This window comes from Sander vitreus, chromosome 5 (assembly GCF_031162955.1).
Source record: "Sander vitreus isolate 19-12246 chromosome 5, sanVit1, whole genome shotgun sequence".
Lineage (NCBI taxonomy): Eukaryota > Metazoa > Chordata > Actinopteri > Perciformes > Percidae > Sander > Sander vitreus.
This window is the reverse complement of record NC_135859.1, coordinates 17416992-17438775: the sequence shown is the minus strand read 5'-3', so window position 1 is coordinate 17438775 and position 21784 is coordinate 17416992. Positions and strand designations below refer to the sequence as shown.

The 21784-nt window shown below is 42.0% G+C and overlaps 1 protein-coding gene across 2 annotated transcripts; it reads left to right on the top strand.

Annotated features, from left to right (window-relative positions):
* Positions 1-3183: 3183 nt before the first annotated feature.
* inpp5jb (inositol polyphosphate-5-phosphatase Jb) lies at positions 3184-21676 on the top strand. Of its 2 annotated transcripts, none has more exons than XM_078250759.1 (13): positions 3184-3709; positions 8862-9382; positions 10781-10888; positions 11362-11470; positions 13695-13811; positions 16033-16208; positions 16348-16459; positions 16931-17040; positions 17888-18095; positions 18980-19117; positions 19266-19354; positions 19435-19534; positions 19765-21676. In XM_078250759.1, exons 2-13 carry the CDS (start codon positions 8874-8876, stop codon positions 20107-20109), a joined length of 2121 nt encoding a protein of 706 aa, XP_078106885.1. In that variant the 5' UTR covers positions 3184-3709; positions 8862-8873; the 3' UTR covers positions 20110-21676. The 2 variants fall into 2 exon arrangements, with proteins under 2 accessions (XP_078106885.1, XP_078106884.1); XM_078250758.1 differs by having other exon boundaries at positions 3185-3703.
* Positions 21677-21784: the final 108 nt, after the last annotated feature.

The following is a 21784-nucleotide window of genomic DNA, read 5'->3' as shown; positions in this document are numbered from 1 at the left end:
CAGTTAACATATTGGTGTTTGGCAAAAAAACATGGGGACCTGAGCTGAGTTGAAGTACATTTGTCAAAACAGTGATGATGCTTTTGAGTCTCTTTAATCATGAGGCATTTCTAGAGCAAATTACTCAGTTAAGGCCAACCTGATTATATTCAAATGTATATTCTGTTAATGTTATGTCAAACATATATGCCTACATAGTGGCAGAACACAACTACTTTCCAATGTCAACGTTTCAGCATAATGCAACACTACAAGCTTTGTAAATTAACACAAAATTGAATTAATTCTGTAATTCCTTTGCTAGAGTTTCAACAAAAATGGGATGTATAAGATGTACAGAGACAGTGTTTATTGCCACTGAAGTGGAGGGTTTCAAAAGCATTTCAGTAAACATTAGATGTGAATTTGGTGTGATGAGTTGCAATAGAACATCAGAGGAACACTGAAGGGACATAATGAGGAAAGCAGCAAAGAGGTTAGGAAACACACACACACACACACACACCTGTGTTGTCAGTGGGATTCATTACAGAAGAGAAAGACATACAGCACTGCTGGTCCGCTCTAGAATAGGCCCATCGAAAGGATGAAAAAGAAAATCTATAACAAAAATAAGATTTTAGTATTTAGATTTTTAGTATCTACTGACAGCTCTACTGTGTCAGTAGAAATAGGTCTGGCAATTCTTGCATAGTAGCCTAGGGTCTGGCAAAGCGAGACTAGTAGCCTAATTGACCCAAAAGACTTTTGATGCTATACATTATAATGTACCTACTATATACTCTATACTTCCCAGGAATTCCCAACAACCTCTAGTATGCACAGAAATGAGTTGCTTTTTATGATATAGCAGTTTTGGAAATGCCTTAGTGTATAATCCACATTATATAAGAAAAAAACTAAAACCTATGTACAGGTGCTGGTCATATAATTAGAATATCATGAAAAAGTTGATTTATTTCAGTAATTCCATTCAAAAAGTGAAACTTGTATAATGTATACATTCATTCCACACAGACTGATATATTTCAAGTGTTTATTTCTTTTAATTTTGATGATTAGAACTGACAACTAATGAAAACCCCAACTTCAGTATCTCTAGAATATTGTGACAAGGTTCAATATTGAAGACACCTGGTGCCACACTCTAATCAGCTAATGAACTCAAAACACCAGCAAAGGCCTTTAAACGGTCTCTCTGTAGGCTACACAATCATGGGGAAGACTGCTGACTTGACAGCTGTCCAAAAGACGACCACTGACACCTTGCACAAGGAGGGCAAGACACAAAAGGTCATTGCTAAAGAGGCTGGCTGTTCACAGAGCTCTGTGTCCAAGCACATTAATAGAGAGGCAAAGGGAAGGAAAAGACGTGGTAGAAAAATGTGTACAAGCAATAGGGATAACCGCACCCTGGAGAGGATTGTGAAACAAAACCCATTCAAAAATGTGGGGGAGATTTACAAAAAGTGGACTGCAGCTGGAGTCAGTGCTTCAAGAACCACCACGCACAGATGTATGCAAGACATGGGTTTCAGCTGTCGCATTCCTTGTGTCGAGCCACTCCTGAACAAGACACAGCGTCAGAAGCATCTCGCCTGGGCTAAAGACAAAAAGGACTGGACTGCTGCTGAGTGGTCCAAAGTTATGTTCTCTGATGAAAGTACATTTTGCATTTCCTTTGGAAATCAAGGTCTCAGAGTCTGGAAGAAGAGAGGAGAGGCACAGAATCCATGTTGCTTGAAGTCCAGTGTAAAGTTTCCAGTCAGTGATGGTTTGGGGTGCCATGTCATCTGCTGGTGTTGGTCCACTGTGTTTTCTGAGGTCCAGGGTCAATGCAGCCATCTACCAGGAAGTTTTAGAGCACTTTATGACTTCCTGCTGCTGACCAACTTTATGGAGATGCAGATTTCATTTTCCAACAGGACTTGGCACCTGCACACAGTGCCAAAGCTACCAGTACCTGGTTTAAGGACCATGGTATCCCTGTTCTTAATTGGCCAGCAAACTCGCCTGACCTTAACCCTATAGAAAATCTATGGGGTATTGTGAAGAGGATGATGCCATGCGCCAGACCCAACAATGCAGTAGAACTGAAGGCCACTATCAGAGCAACCTGGGCTCTCCTAACACCTGAGCAGTGCCACAGACTGATCGACTCCATGCCACGCCGCATTGCTGCAGTTATTCAGGCAAAAGGAGCCCCAACTAAGTATTGAGTAGTTATTCAGGCAAAAGGAGCCCCAACTAAGTATTGAGTGCTGTACATGCTCATACTTTTCATGTTCATACTTTTTTTACTTTTCTAAAAATCCTTTTTTTGTATTGGTCTTAAGTAATATTCTAATTTTCGGAGATACTGAATTTGGGATTTTCATTAGTTGTCAGTTATAATCATCACAATTAAAAGAAATGAACATTTGAAATATATCACTCTGTGTGTAATGAATGAATATAATATACAAATTTCACTTTTTGAATGGAATTACTGAAATAAATCAGCTTTCTCATGATATTCTAATTATATGACCAGCACCTGTATGTTATGGTCAACGTTAGGCCTACATCTATGTTGACTATGGATATGCTATTAGTTTTTTTTCCATATGAGGATTCAGTATGTGCAGTGAGCTTTCAACACATCCTGCAGTATTTATTTTACTTCTGCATCTCCTCCAGTAGCTTCAGAAAAAAACAGTATTTCAAGTTCTGATAAGACAATACCAAGTAACCTTGACCCTTGACCCAACATGGCACCCTTGCTCTTTTTCAAACTAATGAAATCTAAAGGAGGCTGCATCAAATCTTATATCCACCAACAAAAATACTCTGTTAGGTTTTTTTAGACAGTGTTACAGTCTACAAATGGCTAATTAAAAGATGCTATAGAAGGTAAGGCCATACAACCCTCACTGCTGTTCTGTAATTATGCCACGCACCTCTCCAAACCAACCACTATGCGGCAGTAGTGCTTCATCATAGACTTTGACTACATAGAACGGCCATTCAAATCCACACTGATTAATAGGTAAGAGGTAATTTGGCTCGCAGCCTAAAATTGACTAACGGTAAGTTGTTGTTGTTGTTGTAGAGAGAGAAGTGTACGCTAAGTTCGCAAATGTAAGCCATGTGTGTGTAATTGTCATGATATCTCCATTCTACTTGCTGTAGTTCTGGGAGCTTCAGAGCCGGACTACTGTAATCATCAACCGAACATCGTTGGCAGGCAGCGGCTGCTCGTTTACGGAAGCGCTCTCTCTCGCTCTCTGTCTCTCGTGCCGTCCCGGACACGTCTTCTTTAATTTGAAGGGCACGGTGAAGGCACAGGACACACAGGCGTGCCCGTGCTGCTACAGCCTGTTTCTTTAAACGCAGGAGGAGACATTTGTGTTCCTGAGATGTAGCCTGCTTGGCAATTCTGTCGCCAACATCGCTATAAACCCACCTGCTCCTCCTCCCTGTCGTTCCCCCGCTGAGGAAGGAAGGAAGGAAGGAAGGCGCTGGGATGCCGATAGTTTCATCTGGGAGACGACTGGAAAGGAAAGTTCAGTGTATTTTCGGTTAACGTTTCACTCCTTCTCCTTCTTGTGATTCCTATTAATTCACATCCTCCACCGAGGCTGACCGACTGCTACATCTGTGACAACGGTTTCCTCAAGATCCATCAGCTGTAAAAATCCTCAACACAGAAGAACCAAAACAGGTAAAGGTAATGATTAATCAGCTGCAAGCATGCGTTCTGTTGAGTTTTGAAACCTATCAGGGACATTTATGTAACAGGACGCACCTCTATTAATTACCAGTGATTGTGACTGCAGAAACACCAATATTGTTGTTTACTTTTATTTCATTCTAACGTCCCCTGTAAAGAAATCATCATGCTGTGAATGTGTGGGTCATTAATACATGTTACAGCTTACTTGTTTGCAACGTAAAACCATGATAATTAAGAATAAACAAATTTCTCACCTTTTTCAGTGCTAGAGATCATGCAGATGAATCATGATCAGGTTTTCACACATAAGTGTACACACATACTCTGGCACTGATATTTATATTACACACACACACAAATTAATGCACAAGAGGGCACCCATGTGTCTGAGTGAATTTAATGGCAAAACACTGAATTAAAATGACCATCTTCTTTTTCTGCCAGACAAAAATTGTCGTTGAAGCAAGAGTGTAATTAGACCAGATACTGTAATTGCTACTGCTGTCCTCTTTCAGCCGATACATCAGTCATTTCTGTTTCAGTATGTAAATATGTACACCTATCATGGGACGCTGAAAGTGTGCAATGTAAAACTTGTGTTCTAGTGTTAACAAAACTGAGTATACCACGTATCAAATGACACATCCTGACAAAAATCCTTCTCTTGGTTTATAGAGATAAATATTTGCACATTTATGTGCAGTCAGAAGCTGTTTCAGGTCACTAACTCATGTTATACAGTTGTCATTATGCTCTGTTAAAATGGTGTAAACCATATAAGCTTTACCCTTACTCTGCCAATCTGAATCGCACCAAGCACATTATAGTGCTAGAATATAATGTAATGTGAAAGATGCACTGAGGGAGGATTATGCTGCAAGCCTAATAATCTGTAGCAACATTGGATTCCAAAACGCTGCATTTAATTTTAGTCTAAATTCACTGATTATCCCTGACTATCACTCCACAGCACAGGTCTGGCAATGTGAGACTATCACTCACCTAACATATTTCCTCAGTAGTTACTAAAGCGGCAGCTACTGTACTGTGAAGCTTCTTTTGCAACTTTCCGTACGTATTTCTTCATTCTTACTTACGTAAATATCAGTAACTGGGCATGTAGAAAGATCTGGGCAGTGAACAGACTTCTCTATAAAATAGTGTTTTAATTCCATGCACATGCAGACCTTAGTACACATGCTGTGGGCCTGTTTCACATTCCAGTCCACGCACAGTGGATTTCTTTTTATCATCCATAATGAGTTTTTGTCATTGCATTTGATTGCATAGCCAGATTCCTTCACATACAGATTATGTAGTGCAGAATGATAATCTTTATCCCAATTAGTTGACATTGTGCAATCTATGCAAGTCAATTATTTGGTGAACCAGATGCTGCTTTTGTGTCTGATAACAACATGGTGACCGTTTTCCTCTACAGAGGACCATTTTAAGCAGAATGAAGCCAAAGTAAATGTTTCCATTTGGCTGATTTCTATAATTGTTAATTGACAGAATCTGAAATTGCAACTTACAATATAATTTTGCAGTGCAGACATTATACTGCATGTTGTCAGCATATGTCTTCAGTGTTAGACTGTAAGCAAGATCATCTTGACATCCTACAGCCTTGGCTGTGATCTGATCATCTGGTCGTCCAAAACTATCTGTGTTGTCAAATAATCCCACCAGAGGAGCCAAGAAGGTTTGCTAGAGCCTGCTGTTTGGGTTACACCACATCCTTCCTGGCTCTCTCAGCTTTAGCCCCCTCAGGAGGGCGCATATAAACCCCATGACACATTTGTTATTATCAAATCATTCCACTCTCTCCTTGGTGACCGTGAGTGGAATAAGAAGTGGTAATGTGTCGTTACTATTCCCAGAAAGACAAATATTTGGCTATTAAGCAAATTAAAACAAATTGTGTATTATAAATGTAGATCTGCGTGTGCTATTTCCACCTTAATCAGTGTCCATATCTCACGTTTTAGTATTTGCTTCTTTCATTATCACCTCCACAAAGTCCTACATACTGTGTCTCCCCATTGTTCCCAGATATTTTCTCATATATGATTTGAACATGTTCTCATTCTCCAGTTTTTTCCCCATGTTCCCGAGCACATTAGCACTGATTATGATCAATGTCCGGTTGTTGTGGCGGCGGCCGCTGGGACTGTGGCATGTTGACGTCATTGATAGTGACTGTGAGGTGGTTGGCTGAAGGAAACAATACAGAGCACGTCGCTGGAGGAGCGCAAGTGTCACCTCAGAGTGCAGGCGGAATAAGAGAGGAAAGGAATGAACATTTTTTAGGCCAGGAATAGTGTAGGCACTCAGGTTGATGTGAAAGGGAAAATATAGGGATGGGGAAACTAAATTAGTGGGGTGAGCGATTCAATGCCCATGCAGTGGAGGTGGGTAAGATGAAACAACAGAGTCTGGAAGAAGATGGGGAGAGGGAAAGGATTAGAGAAATGGGACGAGAGAGAGAGAGAGAGAGAGAGAGAGAGAGAGAGAGAGAGAGAGAGAGAGGGGGGCTTGGAAAAATAGACAGTGCCAGAGGGAAGTGTGAGAGGATCAATTTAGAGACATTCTGCAAAGAGACACAGTGTTGTCACTGAATGGGCTGTCTCGCTCCGCTCTCCCCCTCGCTTCCCTCGGCTCGTTTTGCACCCACCCACTCCCACGTGTGCCCTACCACCCTCTTCCACACTCCCCCCACCGAATGCCATACATGGACCATAGGAATACATTATGCCCAGCCAGGCACCAGGTTATTGGTGGACTGAGAGGCCAGCATGTTTGTGGGCACATGTGGAGTACAGAGGCAGCCCTCCTCTCTGCACGAAAGTCATGGCCCCCATCTCTTCAAGGTCATGTGAATAATTATAAAAAAGGCTCTGTCGTTTCCCCGTCCCCAAGCAGATAACCCTGTCTCCCTACTGACCAAAAATATGTCCCTAATGTACAGGGCATCTTTTTACCATGTAGAGAATATATTGGGTTAATGTCTGCCAAGATTTGGCTGTGCACCTGACAATGTTAGATTAAGTGTCCGCTCACCCTCATAGAATATTTTGACATTTTTTGGTCCTTCCTCACCTGTTTCCCTGCTGCCACAGTTTAGTGCTCAAATCAGCTCTTTTAAGGCTCAGACATGTCCACAAGCACAATATGATGTCCCCATCTACTGTATGGGGCTGATTTTTTTGTTTAAGGGATTTTACATCTGAGCATTTCTTGCTTGCTTTTATTTCGTCATCTTTGGTGATGATTACAGTGTCTGTATCTTTTTTTCCTTTGATTTCCCATTAATTGTATGGCCATATTTTTTCACGGAAGTTTGAATTTCTATAAGTGGCACTCTTTTATCGTCAGCCATGTTGGACATCACCATATTTACTATTACTAATTACATAGTTATTTATTAATTTTTCATCAACTCATTGAAGCAGTTGCCTCTGAAGTTAAAATGCTGCACATGTTTTGCATTTAAATCAGACATTTAAATTTTTTTTATAAACTGTGTGCAGTAGCTTAAATTACTATTGTGTCCTATCAATCTGCAATAGAGAAAAGCAAAACCGTCATTTATTCACGCAATAATCGAATAGATTGTTACTTGAATGAATGCGTTTAGATTCCTTTTTTATTCCTGTCCTCTACTCTCTGTTTGTCTGATCTCTCTGTAGCTCCTCTCTCTGTGTTGTTGTTTATTCCCTGCTGTTGACTTTGTGGTTCTGGACGGTGCAGCGGTTCTTCATGTAAGTGTGTGGCAGGTGCTCTGAACTGATATGAACTGACTGAGCATCTCCCTGGTTACTGCTGGACTGGCGCGCGGCTTAGGCACAAGTAGAGAGGATGTTAAAGCGCCCATATTATGCTCATTTTCAGGTTCATACTTGTATTTTAAGGTTGTACCAGAATAGGTTTACATGGTTTAATTTTCAAAAAACACCATATTTTTGTTGTACTGCACAGCTCTCTCTAACTGCTGCAGATCCTCTTTTCAGCTGGTCTCTGTTTTAGCTACAGAGTGAGACCTCTTTTCTTCTTCTTCTGTACTATCTTTGATTGCACTCGCACATGCGCAGTAGCTCAGATGTAGATCATGTCAGCTAGCTAGCTCCATAGACAGTAAAAGAGAGGTTGTTTCTCCAACTTCGGTCAGTTACAAGGCAGGATTAGCTGGGAGACTTCTAAATGAGGGCGCACATGTAAGTAGTTCTTTTGTAGATTATGGTGAACTTGTGTGTGTTGTAGCAGTACTTTGCTATTGTGAACGAGGTAGCATGCTAGCGTTAGCATTAGCTAACACTACGAGCTAACGGTTGCGGTTAGCCAGCTCGTTTTGGTTTTGTGACGTCACAAGCCGTGCCGATTTTGAACAGCTCACCCGGAGACTGAAGGCAGGACACATTCAGAAACCGTATCTCACTCAAAACAACATGGATGGATTTTTTTCAAAGTTTGTATGCGTGTGGAAGCACCCGAGACACAAAAGAACACCCCAAATCCCAGAAAAAGTGTTTTTTTCATAATATGGGCACTTTAAACTGTGTCCAGGTGTTTTTTCTTCTCCAAATCTTCCATTCAAAAGCTCCAAGAGGTTAGGACAGTAGGAGAATACATTTCTCCTTGTCTCTTCCTGCTCTTTAGCTGTTGCTTTATGTATTTTGGTCTTTCAATTTCGTCTATCATACATGCAGCTGTATTCTTCTGTTTTCAAGGCCATGAGAAGGCAGGTAATGAACAGTCATGAATTGGTGGGAGCCTGACTGACTCACTCAGTTGTCTTGCTTGCTCAATAGGGTCTCATGACAGTCCTGCACTCATCAGCTGAATAGCCTTGTCATTTGTGAAAGAGGCTGCATGTCGTGCTGTTCAGTGTTCCAGTGATAGAAATCCTCTCTGTACCTTCTTAGCTCCTTTTTTAAATTAATTTTCTGTAGTACATTATATCATCATGTACTGGCCACAGAGACTTTGGTTCCTTACATAAATCTCTCCATATAATTCTGATGCTACACAAGAATGTTATCTTCAGGGTAAGATGTTCTGGATGAATATGAATTGAAATTCCTAAAATGCAAACATGATGTGCATCTTGCAAGTGGAAACATTCCTATTGTTTTCTTTGTCACAGAAATCTTAAGAAATGGACGGAGATAATCTGAACCAAAGCCAGATGCAAGAAGACAACACAAAGGGAGCAGCAGAAGCTTTAACAACAACTCCAGCTCCGGCATCAGATACAGCGGCCCCGGCCACAGATTCCACTGCCGGCCAGCCTGGAGCTCCTGCCAGGCCTAGACGGCCCCAGAGAAGCGCCAGAGTAGAGGGCTCTGTTGACATCTCCGAACTTAAAGCTGAACCCAAAGCCGGACCCACTCCAGTGGCTAACCAGGACAAGTGCATTCCTGATGGCACTGTGGCAAGTCGCCCCAAAACCTCTGGCCCTGGAGCAGTCAAACCCGTAGGAGAGCGCACGGGGCCCAGCGCTAAGGCTGGTCCTAAAGGACCGGGCCACCACCCGGTTAGGGCTGCCTCAGTCCCCCACCCACCTGTTAACAGGCCTGAGGCTCCTCACCTGAACCCTCATGCACAGAGAGCCTTCTCTGTAGCAGGTACAGCTGACACTCAGACCCAGATTGTGGAAGACTTCAGGCAAGTTCCCTCATCTGTTTTTCCCACCATGATTTAGAATGTCTTAACATCGCCTTTATTTCCCAAACAGCTGAAAAAAAAGCCTGGCACACATAGTATTTATTTATATACACTGACAGTCAACAGTGCAAGGCTACATGACTAGAGTGAACATGTAGTCAGATTCTGGTGATTTATACTGTCATCATAATTATTTGTTTCTGTGTCATGAAACATTTACTTTGACTACTTTTTACAAATTCAACAATCAAATTGGTTGTTGTGAAGTGAAGAATCTCTCTGAATAATATCAATATCCCAAATTTGGTCAGAATACATGGCATACAATTATTCTTTTTCTAAATTACATCCATTTCAGTGTTAGGTTTGTGTCTTTCTTTCCCTCTGGTTCCTTTTTATCTATGGGTGTGTTTCTAACCACTTCATGCTTTAGTAGGTAGTGAATCACTGTAAAGTGACTTGGATTAGGTTGCTAAATTAATGGGAACATTTTAACAGAAGTGTCGTGGCACAGACAACTTAAAAACTTAATGCCATGTAATGTGAATGAACAAGAAAAATTGCAAACCTAAATAACATGCATGCAGTTTAATCAGCTACAGCATGCTGTGGCTGTGAGAAGGGTTTGCTGGAAGTGGAAATGTAATGATAACACTAGCATAGTGAGCTCATTGCTTTTTATAGAACATTTTTGGAATTTTCTTGGGAGCTGAATCTCAAGTGCCCTGGAACAACTGGAAACCTAAATGTCCTTTATCCTTTGCCACCACCTTTGGCCAGTAAACAGAGAAGAGCTGCATGTTCATTCAGGTTGTTTTTTTTGGGGAAATTGTTCAATAGCTTCCCTGCAAATACACTGTAAATACTGCATTAAATATACAGTAGATCCTATACATGTGTAACATTCAGACTGGTCCAGAGTTGGCTTGGCTTTCAGCACCAGTGGATTTGAACACAGGACTTCTTGTTTTTAAGTGACATTAACTACTGAGCTTCCAGGCGGCCCAATATATCAAATCACACTGCACGAATTAACAACAAACAAGGTGTAAATACAATCCCTTACACAACCTTTGGTTTGCGCCAGTGCTGTCTGGCAACTGCCCTCATCAATGGTGTTAATTAACCTAATGGAAACAGTAGCTGCTGGAAATGAACACAGTCAGCTTGTACTCAGTTTTGTAATGTCCGATCTTTTTACTTAATATTAATATTTCTTCAGTCATTTTATGCAATTTCCTCTGCATATGAATCAGAATGGCTAAATGAATTACATCATTATCATTTTTATTAATACGAGGGTTCTGCTGTGTCACTCAGAGTCTGTAGGTTATGATCCTGAGGTGTGTAGGAGACGAGAGTTTATAAGTGATACTACCTAACACCCTTTTCCAACAGGCTGCACATCATCACTTGGAACGTGGGTTCGGCCACGCCACCTGATGACATCACTTCTTTGCTGGGGCTGAATGTGGGTGATGGAAACACAGACATGTACATTATCGGGTGAGTGTTTTGTGGCGCATCTAGTTTCTTCCACATAAAAGCTGAATTTTCCAGCGCCTTGGTAGCTCATCTGGTAGAGCACATGCCCATATATAGAGGTTTACTCCTCGACGCAGCGGCCGCGGGTTCAACTCCGACCTGCGGCCCTTTGCTGCATGTCATTCACCCTCTCTCTCCCCTTTCAAGTCTCCATCTGTCCTACAAAAATAAAAGCCTAAAATGCCCAAAAAAAAATAATCCTGAATTTTCCATTTATGTACATTTTTCCCACATGGACACCTAAAACAATGTCCCTAATGAGCAGCCAGGCTTAGTTCTGTACCACAGTGATTATGTCTCTCTCCTCTCCCGCTACGATTTTCTTTCATTTATTAATCCTCCCTTACATTATCGAAGCTCCCACTCAACAGCTCCTCTTACATCTCTGTCGGCTTTTGACCCGTGTGTGTTGTTGTGTGTCATTTTTCTTCAAGGCTGCAGGAAGTGAATTCCATGATTAACAAAAGGCTAAAAGATGCCCTCTTCACCGACCAGTGGAGCGAGGTCTGCATGGAGAGACTCAGCCCCTTTGGTTATGTGCTGGTCAGTAATGGCTTTTATTATCAAAACATATGCACACTCTCATAGTAAAATGCTAAACAGCTTAGATTCATACACATGACGTGATCACTGATAAGATCTCTGCTTCTCCGCTACTGTTTCGGATCATTTTGTTCCCTGAGCAACGGATGGGGTGATAATTCATAACAGGCGTGTAATGTCAGCGTATCTGCTATCTTCCACTGTCTGCCAAGCTCAAAATACAAAGTCAAGCTCTCACTGTTTCTCAGTCTCCCTTCTGTGTGCCTTTATGACTGCATATCTGCACCGTTTTCTCTATCTTTCTATTTCACAATGCCTACACATACCCACTGTGGGAATATAGTATACTAAGAAATGCAATAGGTTTCATGGAATGCACACAATAAATCAGATGTAGCAAATGCTTCCTAAAATGTATTCCACACTGTATATGAAATAAGACGAGCATGGCTATGTTATTTTCTGAAGAACTGTCTGGTGTGTTGGTATCTACCAGGTTTGATGTTTTTAAGGGGCAAGTACTGCAGCTGTGGTTGGTGTTCGTCTGGCTGCATCTGAAACGATGCTTGGCTCTGTTGGCATGGTGAGCCAGAGAGCGTGAATCAGCTGTCGAGCTGAAAGAGCTAGACAAATGTCTCCCAGGATGCTGTTTTATTTTTGGATCATGTTGTTGTCAGTGTTGATGGGCCTCTGACAGTGAGACTGATGCTGTCCCCCGGCTGTATCATGGTCTGCTACGTTAGCTTTAACCTCGTTAAAATCATTTCCTTTTTGTGTACTTCATGTGGATATTAATACTGTGAACATGTTAAGGGGATGTGTTAATTTGAGATTGTCTTGAGCAAAGGGAGATGTATGGTGTCAGTAGGAATCAGTCTAGTTATGACATGGTGGACAGACACGTAGTAATGAGACACCCCATCAGTTCTTTTTCGCTCTGAGATAGGGCTCACCAACGCTCATTCAGTCAGGTTCAAACTGTAACTACTGCAGACACAGGAAAGCTTATTGTCCTTCACTGCAGAAACATTGAGCCAACAAAACATTTTTTTTCTGGCTATTCACCACACAGCTGCTGATTGTCACCATCATTTATGTTTCAGTAAGTTTCAATTTAAATGCACAAATTAGCAAGGAAAGTTTTTTTCTGGCCCTTATCTCTAATTGCAACATGGTCACTCTTTTGAATGTGTTACCGTGACTTATTGTATGCTTTTAAACCACAGGGCATGCAGGCAAAAAAGGGGATTCTCTTCTCTCAGACTTTAGACACAGATGCACACACACACTCATTGTGTGTGTCCACACACATAGCACAAATAAAGTGGGTCCACTTTACGGTTCAGTAGAATCCATTACGCAACAAAGTTTTGTTGCGTAACGTAAACAGTAAGTGGCGAACAAATGTCAAAATCTACAAATTGCTGGTTAGTATACAAGCGAGCGGGTCTTACTGTATGTCACGTGCAAAGATGTGTGCCTCCATTACTGGCCACAGGGCATTTCAGGCGGGGTGTGATCATGCTTCTTCCGTCTGCAGTTGGGGGTTGGGATGTGTGGACCACTGGAGGAAGGGAGAGGGAGGGATGGACATAAATATCTGGTGAGGGGCTTGACATAGCATGCAAATACCTCATCTTGTTCCACAATGCATGTGTCATATTTCTGCCCCTCTTGTGCAGTACATAAATATGTATACCTTTTTTTATACCATTGGCGAACAAATGTCAAAATCTACATTTCATTATGTAGCAGAACAAGATGCAAGTGCTATTGAGATAATGGTGGAGGGCTTGGAGAAAGGAAAGGTCTGACCATCAAGTGCCTTCAGCGTGTACATCACGTTTCCTCTACAAAGTGGTTTGATGCCACAGCGAGGGTAGACCACAAGCTATGGCCTCCTTAATGTGCAGTGCTTCATGTAACGTAGTAGGAGAGCAGGACCGCTGGCTCCTGCAGGGCTAAATGGAAATGAAAGGGGAGAGAAAGTGAAGCAGAGCAGCAGAAATGGACACACCGCAAAGCCTGACTCAGCTCAGAGAATTTGTTTATTGAAATATTAGTGCTAAAGATAAAGATATTTATACAGTTACCCTGAACTTTATAGCTGCTCTCTTTTCAGAAATATGCAAAGTGGCTCCTCCTAACTCACACTGTGTACCTACCTATTCATGTTATCATATTTTTTCGCCATGTCTGTCTGTCTCACCTGCCTATCCCTCAGGTGACGTCCCAGCGGATGCAGGGATTGATACTACTGGTCTTTGCCAAGTACTTCCATCTGCCCTTCCTCCGCGGAGTCCAGACTGAGACCACCCGTACTGGCCTGGGGGGTTACTGGGTGAGACGGCTCCTGACACCATTCTGTGATCAGCACTGTGTTATGGAAATTTCAGCTTAGCTGTACATAGGACGACATCTCTGCAGGAGCGACTAGATTTAAGCTTGCATCACTGTCACTGATACCCTGATAGAGATCTGACAGACACTAACTTTCCACTACAGTCTACACACTTCTACTGCTCGGAGTGTAAATAATGGAGGTTGTTTGTATTTATCCAGTCTTGTTACTTGATATGCTATGATATATATATATAATGCTGATTCATCCAGTTTTATGAGAATAAAGAACTGTTCTAATACAGGGGGGAAAAAAGATGTTTGCTACAATGTGTTACTGAAAGACAATAACATGCTCTGAGACAGAACTAAGATCCTGTTCACTGAAAAGTTATGTAGCACTTATTTTTAAATGAAATCCTCCCTGTATGAAGTCAGACAGGCATCACCACATTCTGATTTTATACTGAAACATCTTATGTGTTTTGGTGGGTCAGAGCAGTTGGGAGACCAGCAGGTAGAAATCCACAGACTCATCCTGTCCCCCAACTGTGCACTTTACTGTTAGCATTAAATATTGAAGACGTTCTTCACTAATGAAGATGAATGAGTAAACTTCCTGTTTGTCTGTGGCACAGACACTTGCACCAATCAATTGACATACACTGTCTTTAGGCACTTTTCCATCACTGACTGACTATTTAATTTAGCTTCCAGTGAAATGATGAGACAATTAATACAAACGCTTTCTTGCCTTCCTCTCTTTAAAGGGGTGATTGAGTGTTTATATAGGGTATTATACACTGTTCCTTAAGGTCTCCTAATAGGGTATGTAACATTGGTTGGGATGAAAATTGCCCGAATGCTATTTTATTAGGCCCTTAACTACCCTGTGAATATGGCTCTATTTGGAACAAGAGCTTTTCTTCCAAATATGGTATGCTCATGAATATTTAGATGAGCTGCGCGCTGATTGGTTTGAGCGAACGCCATAGAAACACATTGGAGACGAGACAGCAGGTCTCATATTTCAGACACTGCAAAGTTATACATTGTTTGTCGGGCTATTTCGTTATTAAATTCACTTCTGAGACTTTTTTTAAGCGAGAAATCAACTATATAAAGCTCAAATATGGGCCGTTTTACCAAAATTGATGGCTAATTTCAAATTTGGTAAAACGTGTCGGACTTTAGCTAGGAGCTCCACACAGTCTGACGAAAAAGCGGCAACCTCCATACCCAGTGAAAATCACCGTTTCCCTGGGTACTGGACTACTGGAATACTTGGGCCTACGCAGAGCTCAGCGAAGCTCCGCGGAGCTGGCTGCCAGCTGCCGGCATAACTAGAGTAGCTATATTTACAGTTTGAATTTCATCACACCACTTATATAACATCTACCCCAAGGTCTTATAAAGCTAACTATGGTGTCCGATTTCAATTTAATGCATTTTTGTGAACATTAGGGATTTCGTTAGCTGCTACTGTCCCTTCAATCCTATGGGTAAAGATCGCGGCTAGCTGCAGGCCCTGGAGCTCCATCAGGGCCTCTGCATTTTGTAGTCCAGTAACCCAGAAACGGTGACTTTGCGCGGGTATGGAGCGCCGCGGGCTTCCCTTCGTGACGGAGATCCAGCTAGCTCACAGCGAGCCAGGGTCTATGAAGTAGGACACGCCGGGCGGCGAGGCAGCACCGGCCGCTGTCACGTACCCTGCTGAGCTCCTGCTAAACTGCGACACAGTCGGACAAAATTTGCAATTAGCCATACATTTTCGTAAAACGGCCCATATTTGACCTCTACATAGTTGATTTCTCGCATAAAAAAAGTCTCAGAAGTGAATTTAGTGATAAAATAGCAGATTAACAATGTTTACAATGTCTGAGATCTGCGCAACCTATTCAGAAGACTAAGCTGACCTCAGATCAGTGGTGTAGCCTATGTAAATGTTTGGGCGTGACAAAGATAGAGACTAGAGCCAAATGAGGAGGAGCCGCTGAGTTGACGTCGACTAGGCGGCTCGTTGAGATTTGCCCATTTTCAGCAGCAGTTTCAAATTGTGAGATTTGCAGAGGAAAGAGGTGTCAATGGGATTTTGAGGTTCTATGTATGTCCTAGTTACCCACTAAACTGTCATTATTCAACTATGACAAGGTAAAACCGGTTTTGCATTCAATCACCCCTTTAATATTATTTAACCTCCCCTGTGCTTGTCTGTGTTACAGGGGAATAAAGGTGGTGTGAGCGCCCGCATGTCAGCGTTCGGCCACACCATCTGCTTCCTCAACTGCCACCTGCCAGCTCACATGGAAAACTCAGAGCAGCGCATGGAGGACTTTGAGAGTATCCTGCAGCAGCAGCAGTTTGAGGGCCAGGCTGCCATTGGGGTTCTTGACCATGAGTAAGTCAGCACAACCTTTGCACTCTGATATATCTGTGCTAAACAATCCCAGACTTGTTTTTTCCATATTCATGTCTTATGAGGGAAATGGCTTCACAATCGGCATTGCAGAAATACTTATGCACTTATATTTTCACAGTGTGGTGTTCTGGTTCGGAGATCTCAATTTCCGCATTGATGACCTAGATATGCAAGTGGTAAAATCAGCCATCGATAACAACAAATTTTCAATGTTGTTGGAAAAGGATCAGGTAAAAATGGGGTCTAATATACTGTATAAAGACTATGACATTTAACTCCTCTGCATGTAGTCCTCCTGAAAAGCAACTTGCCCCTTAACTCGTCTGTGTTCATAGCATCAGGTTAACTTTTGATTGACTTTTTAATTTTGAACAAAAATAGTCTTTCCATTTAAATCTTATGGAAAATCCCCCCCCCCCCCCCCCCCACCCCAGTAAACTGTTCACCTTAAAATCTTAACTTGAGATCAGAATTCTTGTGATGACATGTCATTTCACAAGCTGAAACTAAGTTTACGTTACGTTTAATTAAATGTAATTAATTCATTAAATGTAATAAATGTTTTGTTTTTGTCTGGTGGACTGTGTAGGTGATGTCACTAGAGGGCAATAAAGAAACACACTATCTTCTCACAGGAGCTGTCAGTGAGTGCCAAACAGAAATCCTCAGTGAGTGATGTCTACTAATTCTCATTGTTACAGCTCAATATGGCCAAAGACAGTGAGACAGTGTTGGAGGGTTTCCAAGAGGGGCCGCTAAAATTCCCTCCCACCTACAAGTTTGATGTTGGAACAGATACATACGACACAAGGTTGGTGATGCCAGGGGTGATGTTATGAATTCTAGACAACTGACCAGATATCACAGAGTCTAGCTTAGTAATACCAAAGCCCGTCTACGGAAAGCCTTTCCACTCCCTATTCAGCCCCATTGTACCGAATTTGGTTGCAGTTCCACCAGAGTTCCACTGGGGGGGATCGCGTTCCAGTGCTAAATGAATGGGACTCTATGGAGCTAGACGGCTAAATTTGTCTCTTTCGCCTGATTGTCGTTGAGAAATCTCAGATTTGATTGTAGTTTTTGCAAGTTCAACATGGATTATAGGTCGAAAGTTGAATGAACGAGTACTTGTGTCCTTTTGATTTCTTACAGGTTGAGTTGTTGTTGCCCATAACACGCTAGCATTCTGCTAATGAATGCTGATTGGTCAGTGAAGGACTGATTACGATCGGAGATCCCGCTTGACGGCATCCGAAGCAGAACCAGAATGTCAGAGTGAATATTTCGGCGTGGTCTTTAAAACATTAGCAAACCTCTTTCTAGCACGTGTATTAACAGGGAGAGCCTAACCTGTCAGCTGTGTTGTCGATGCTTCGAGAGAACAAAGGAAGTGACTCAGAGCTTGCCGTAAAGCAGTATCTCTGGCCGTATATGTGTATGACGTCACTGACATTTTAAAAAGGCTTTTTAGAACAGAAAAGCCACTTTACAAAACTCTAACACCCAGCAGTGTGTATTTTCTTAGCCTCCCCTTTCGAATGCAACATTCAAATTGCTAGACAAAAAATTAGAGTGCCTCTTTTTTCTCTCCATTTACTGTTATTAAACAAGTTGGTATTTTTTCTCTTGCTCCATCTCTCTTTCTGTCATCCACCAAGTGGGAAGAAGCGTAAACCAGCTTGGACCGACCGGATCCTGTGGCGCCTGAGAGCCACTCCTACTGCCGGCGCTGCTGTCAGCGCAGGGAAGCGTTGCTCCATTTCAGGGCTGACCAGCGGGACCAAAGTGACACAGCACTACTACCGAAGTCACATGGAATACACCGCCAGTGACCACAAACCAGTCTCCTCCATCTTTACCCTGCAGGTTTGAAATCTTTCGATACTAGTGCTAATACCATAATAAAATACTTAGTTTCGGTACAAACACCAAACAATACTATTTTCAACACCTTAGTTTATGTGTAAACTCAAACTGCTGTACAAGAACATTGCAGTAAAAGTAAATTACAGTTTAAACTTAGCAAAGTCGGCCGCCTGGGTAGCTCACCTGGTAGAGCAGGCGCTATATATATATATATATATATATATATATATATATATATATATATATATATATATATATATATATGTATATATATATATATATATATATATGTATATATATATGTATATATATATATATGTATAGGTTTACTCCTCGACACAGTGGCCGCAGGTTCGACTTCGCTCTGCAGCCCTTTCCTGCATGTCATTTCCCCCTCACTCTCTCCTTTCATGTCTTCAGCTGTCCTATATAAACAAAGGCCTAAAATGCCCCAAAACATAATCAAAAATTAAAAAAACTTAGCAAAGTTAGCAAAGAACATGACCATGCATTTGGTGCCAACTTTCGATACTTGACAGTTTTTGATAATTGATGCCGTGGACACATTTCGTACTGAGGTTCGATACGCTGTCCTCGTTATAATTTAAGTTTATCTTAGAAACTTTACAGTTGAGCACCTGGGAAGCTCAGTTGGTAGAGTGTGCGCCCGTATAGAGAGGTTTACTCCTCGACACAGCAGCTGCGGGTTCGATTCTGACCTGCGGACCTTTGCTGTATGCCATTACCCCTCTCTCTCCCCTTTCATGTCTCGAGCTGTCCTATAAAAATAAAGGCCTAAAATGCCCCCAAAAAAATCTTTAAAAAAAAGAAACTTTACAGTCACTTTGCACTATATAAATGTTTATGGTAAATGTTCTTTGTAGTTCCCATACAAGGTGGATATTCCCCTGGTCACAATCATAGTGGAGGATGAGTGGAATAGTATTGCTGATGCCACAGCAACATTCAAACTGGTGCCCAGCTACCCTCGCAGCTCCTGGGACTGGATCGGACTGTACAAGGTAAATAGTCTTACTTCTACTGGCCAAATAACGTTATGGCTGAAGAATTCATGTCAGCAAATCATCAGGAGTAGTACAACACATATTTCTGTGCATTACTAATTGTAATCATGTAGTTACTGTTAGTGATTGTGCTGCCCATCCCCAGGTGGGTTTCAAGCACCATAAGGACTATGTGGGCTACGTGTGGGCCAAGCAAGAGGAAGCTGATTTTAATCGACAAGAACAGCAGGTAACCTGGTTGCATGGTGGATTTTCTTCAGGGATCATTTTGTTTAACATTTAATAGATATCTGACTAACTGTTTTCCAGGTAACCTTTACCGAGGAGGAATTGCCTAAAGGCTCAGGGGACTTTATCTTGGGTTACTATAGCAACAACATGAGCACCATTGTGGGTGTAACAGAGCCATTTCAGGTAATCATGGCACTCTGGCACTGCTTTCTTGAGGTTAAAACAATCAAATGCATTAGCACTAAGAAAGGGACATTACATCTGTTGTACTATACTAATACTGTGGTGTTCCCATCTGCATCTTAACAATTCTTTCATTACCTTTACCAATATTTACCAACATTTTGCTGCTCTTTCTCCATATTCTATCTCTTACGTCCACCTCTTGTCCTCCTTTTTAAATCTTTCTTCAGATCCAGCTTCCCACTTCAGGTCTTGCCACCAGTTCTTCAGACAGCTCTGACTTCAGCTCAGAGGATGACAGCACTGATGTCCTCATGAAGATGAGGTCCCGCAGTCCCAGTCCACGCAAGGCCAAGCACCGCAGCCATCGCAGCCACCGCAGCCACAGCAGCCACAGTCGCAGCCGCTCTGGCAGCCCTGCACAGGCCAAAATGAAAACGCTCAATGTCACTGGTTCTCCCTCCAGCACCACCAAAGCTGAGAGTGAGTCCACAAGACTTCCAGCAGAGGGCAGCAGCAGCCAGGTGTCTGCTTCTGTGGTGAAAGAAAAAGACATAGAGGGTTCAGGGGTGTGATACACAACCTAGTCCTGCTGTTGTCACAGGTCACATAGCCAACTGTTGTGTCTTTTATTAAATACATCCACTACACTGTATTTTTTCTGTAATGAAAATATACAGTTTCTGATGCCATCCTTTTCAGGAACAGCCATCTGGTTTGTCCAGAAGGCTTACTTTGCCTTGAGTTGTTCTATTAAGCTGTGCACATATTTTTTTATTTGTAAACCTTTCACTCTGTCCTGTGTTTCTTCTACCTTTGTCCGTTCTCAGGTGTGGACAGTACAGGGAGCTGACACCTTGCATTAGGAAATACTGATGGATGTTATGGTCATGTAAAGTAAAAGAGTGGTTACTTATTGCTTTTTAGAAACCATCTTCCCCATATTCTGACGATGAAATGAAACCCTGCACTGATTTACTTAGCAGTCAAGTCAGCAGACTGCATACCAACGAAAGTAAACGCTTTTGAGACAAGGAGTATGACGTACTTGACACAGACAATGCTCACAAATCGCTCAGTTTGCTTTAGTTGTGGAACATGTATCTATTGTGTAACAAATCCGCTCAGACCAATAGGACCATAGAGACATGGTGAAAAAAGCATTTTATTCCAAAACATCCCACATAAGCATCACCAGCTCTATCAACAATCACTAACATGTTTAGCTTCTGCAAACAGAGATATGCACTTTGACTTGGCAGTATGAGTCTACTCTTGTGGTTATTCCATGCTACGGAAATTCAGCATTACATATCAACATGACGCAAGGAACGTTTCAAATGATCCCTCCAGGGTGCATGAAAAAAGTGGGTGGGGCCTGGGGTTCAGGGGGCTCGGCCACCAGCCATGGCAGCGTCACAGCACGTCAGCTGAGAAATTGAATGTGAGCGTAAAAGGCCTTTAAATAGGCCGCCAAATAAGTGCAGTGGGATGTGATAGGTGTGGGAAGCTAGCTGTACAGAACTAGTTGATTAATTGTTGGCCTCTAACTCTGTACTTCAGTGTTAACTACAGCAATATCTGACCCAGGAAACATATACAGTATATTGCTTGGACTCATTCCTTTATATGAGTTATTGCGCCTTATATAACTCTTGCTTTTCACAGCAACAAAGTTACTTTTTGAATAATTCACCAAGAAAACAAAACAATCACATATTTGTGACTGCATTGTAAGTAGGATGATACAACGCTGACATGTTCCACTACTGTGAAATATCGCAATGCTAATGTGATATTTCCAATAAATGAAATTGTCCTATCTAATGCTTTTATTTTTTGTATGAAATTTTGCTTTCTTTCAGTTCACTGTTCCTGTGTTTGTTTTTGCGTTTTTTCTTAATCATCTCAGATCATCCCTTACTGATCCTGCTGGTTAGCTGACAGTGACAATAGTCACAATAATCGTGTTGCATTGTTACCGTGTGACCTCTGATGCACCATCTTAGACACTTGTACTTTTGGGCTGTTAGCGTAAGACAGTGTATACTGTTGTAGCTGTAACCTCAGTGTGTATGTCTGTAAACAGTTGTTTGTGTGTTTGTGTTTTTATGTGTGTGTGTGTGTGTGTGCGTGTGCGTGCCTGTGTGCGCACGTGCCTGCGTGCGGGCTAGCTGTGGTAGTGAAGGGGGTGTGACTGTGTTTGCATGGTTTTGCATACTGTACATTCCGGTACTGTGATTTTTTTGT

What these genes read in the sequence shown, in the direction of transcription:
- inpp5jb (XM_078250759.1), top strand. Translation starts at nt 8,874, where the DNA reads ATGGACGGAGATAATCTGAACCAAAGCCAGATGCAAGAAGACAACACA. An exon ending in ATTGGGGTTCTTGACCATGA is followed by an intron (nt 16,209 to 16,347) that starts GTAAGTCAGCAC and finishes ATATTTTCACAG; the next exon opens with TGTGGTGTTCTGGTTCGGAG. An exon ending in ACAGATACATACGACACAAG is followed by an intron (nt 17,041 to 17,887) that starts GTTGGTGATGCC and finishes TCATCCACCAAG; the next exon opens with TGGGAAGAAGCGTAAACCAG.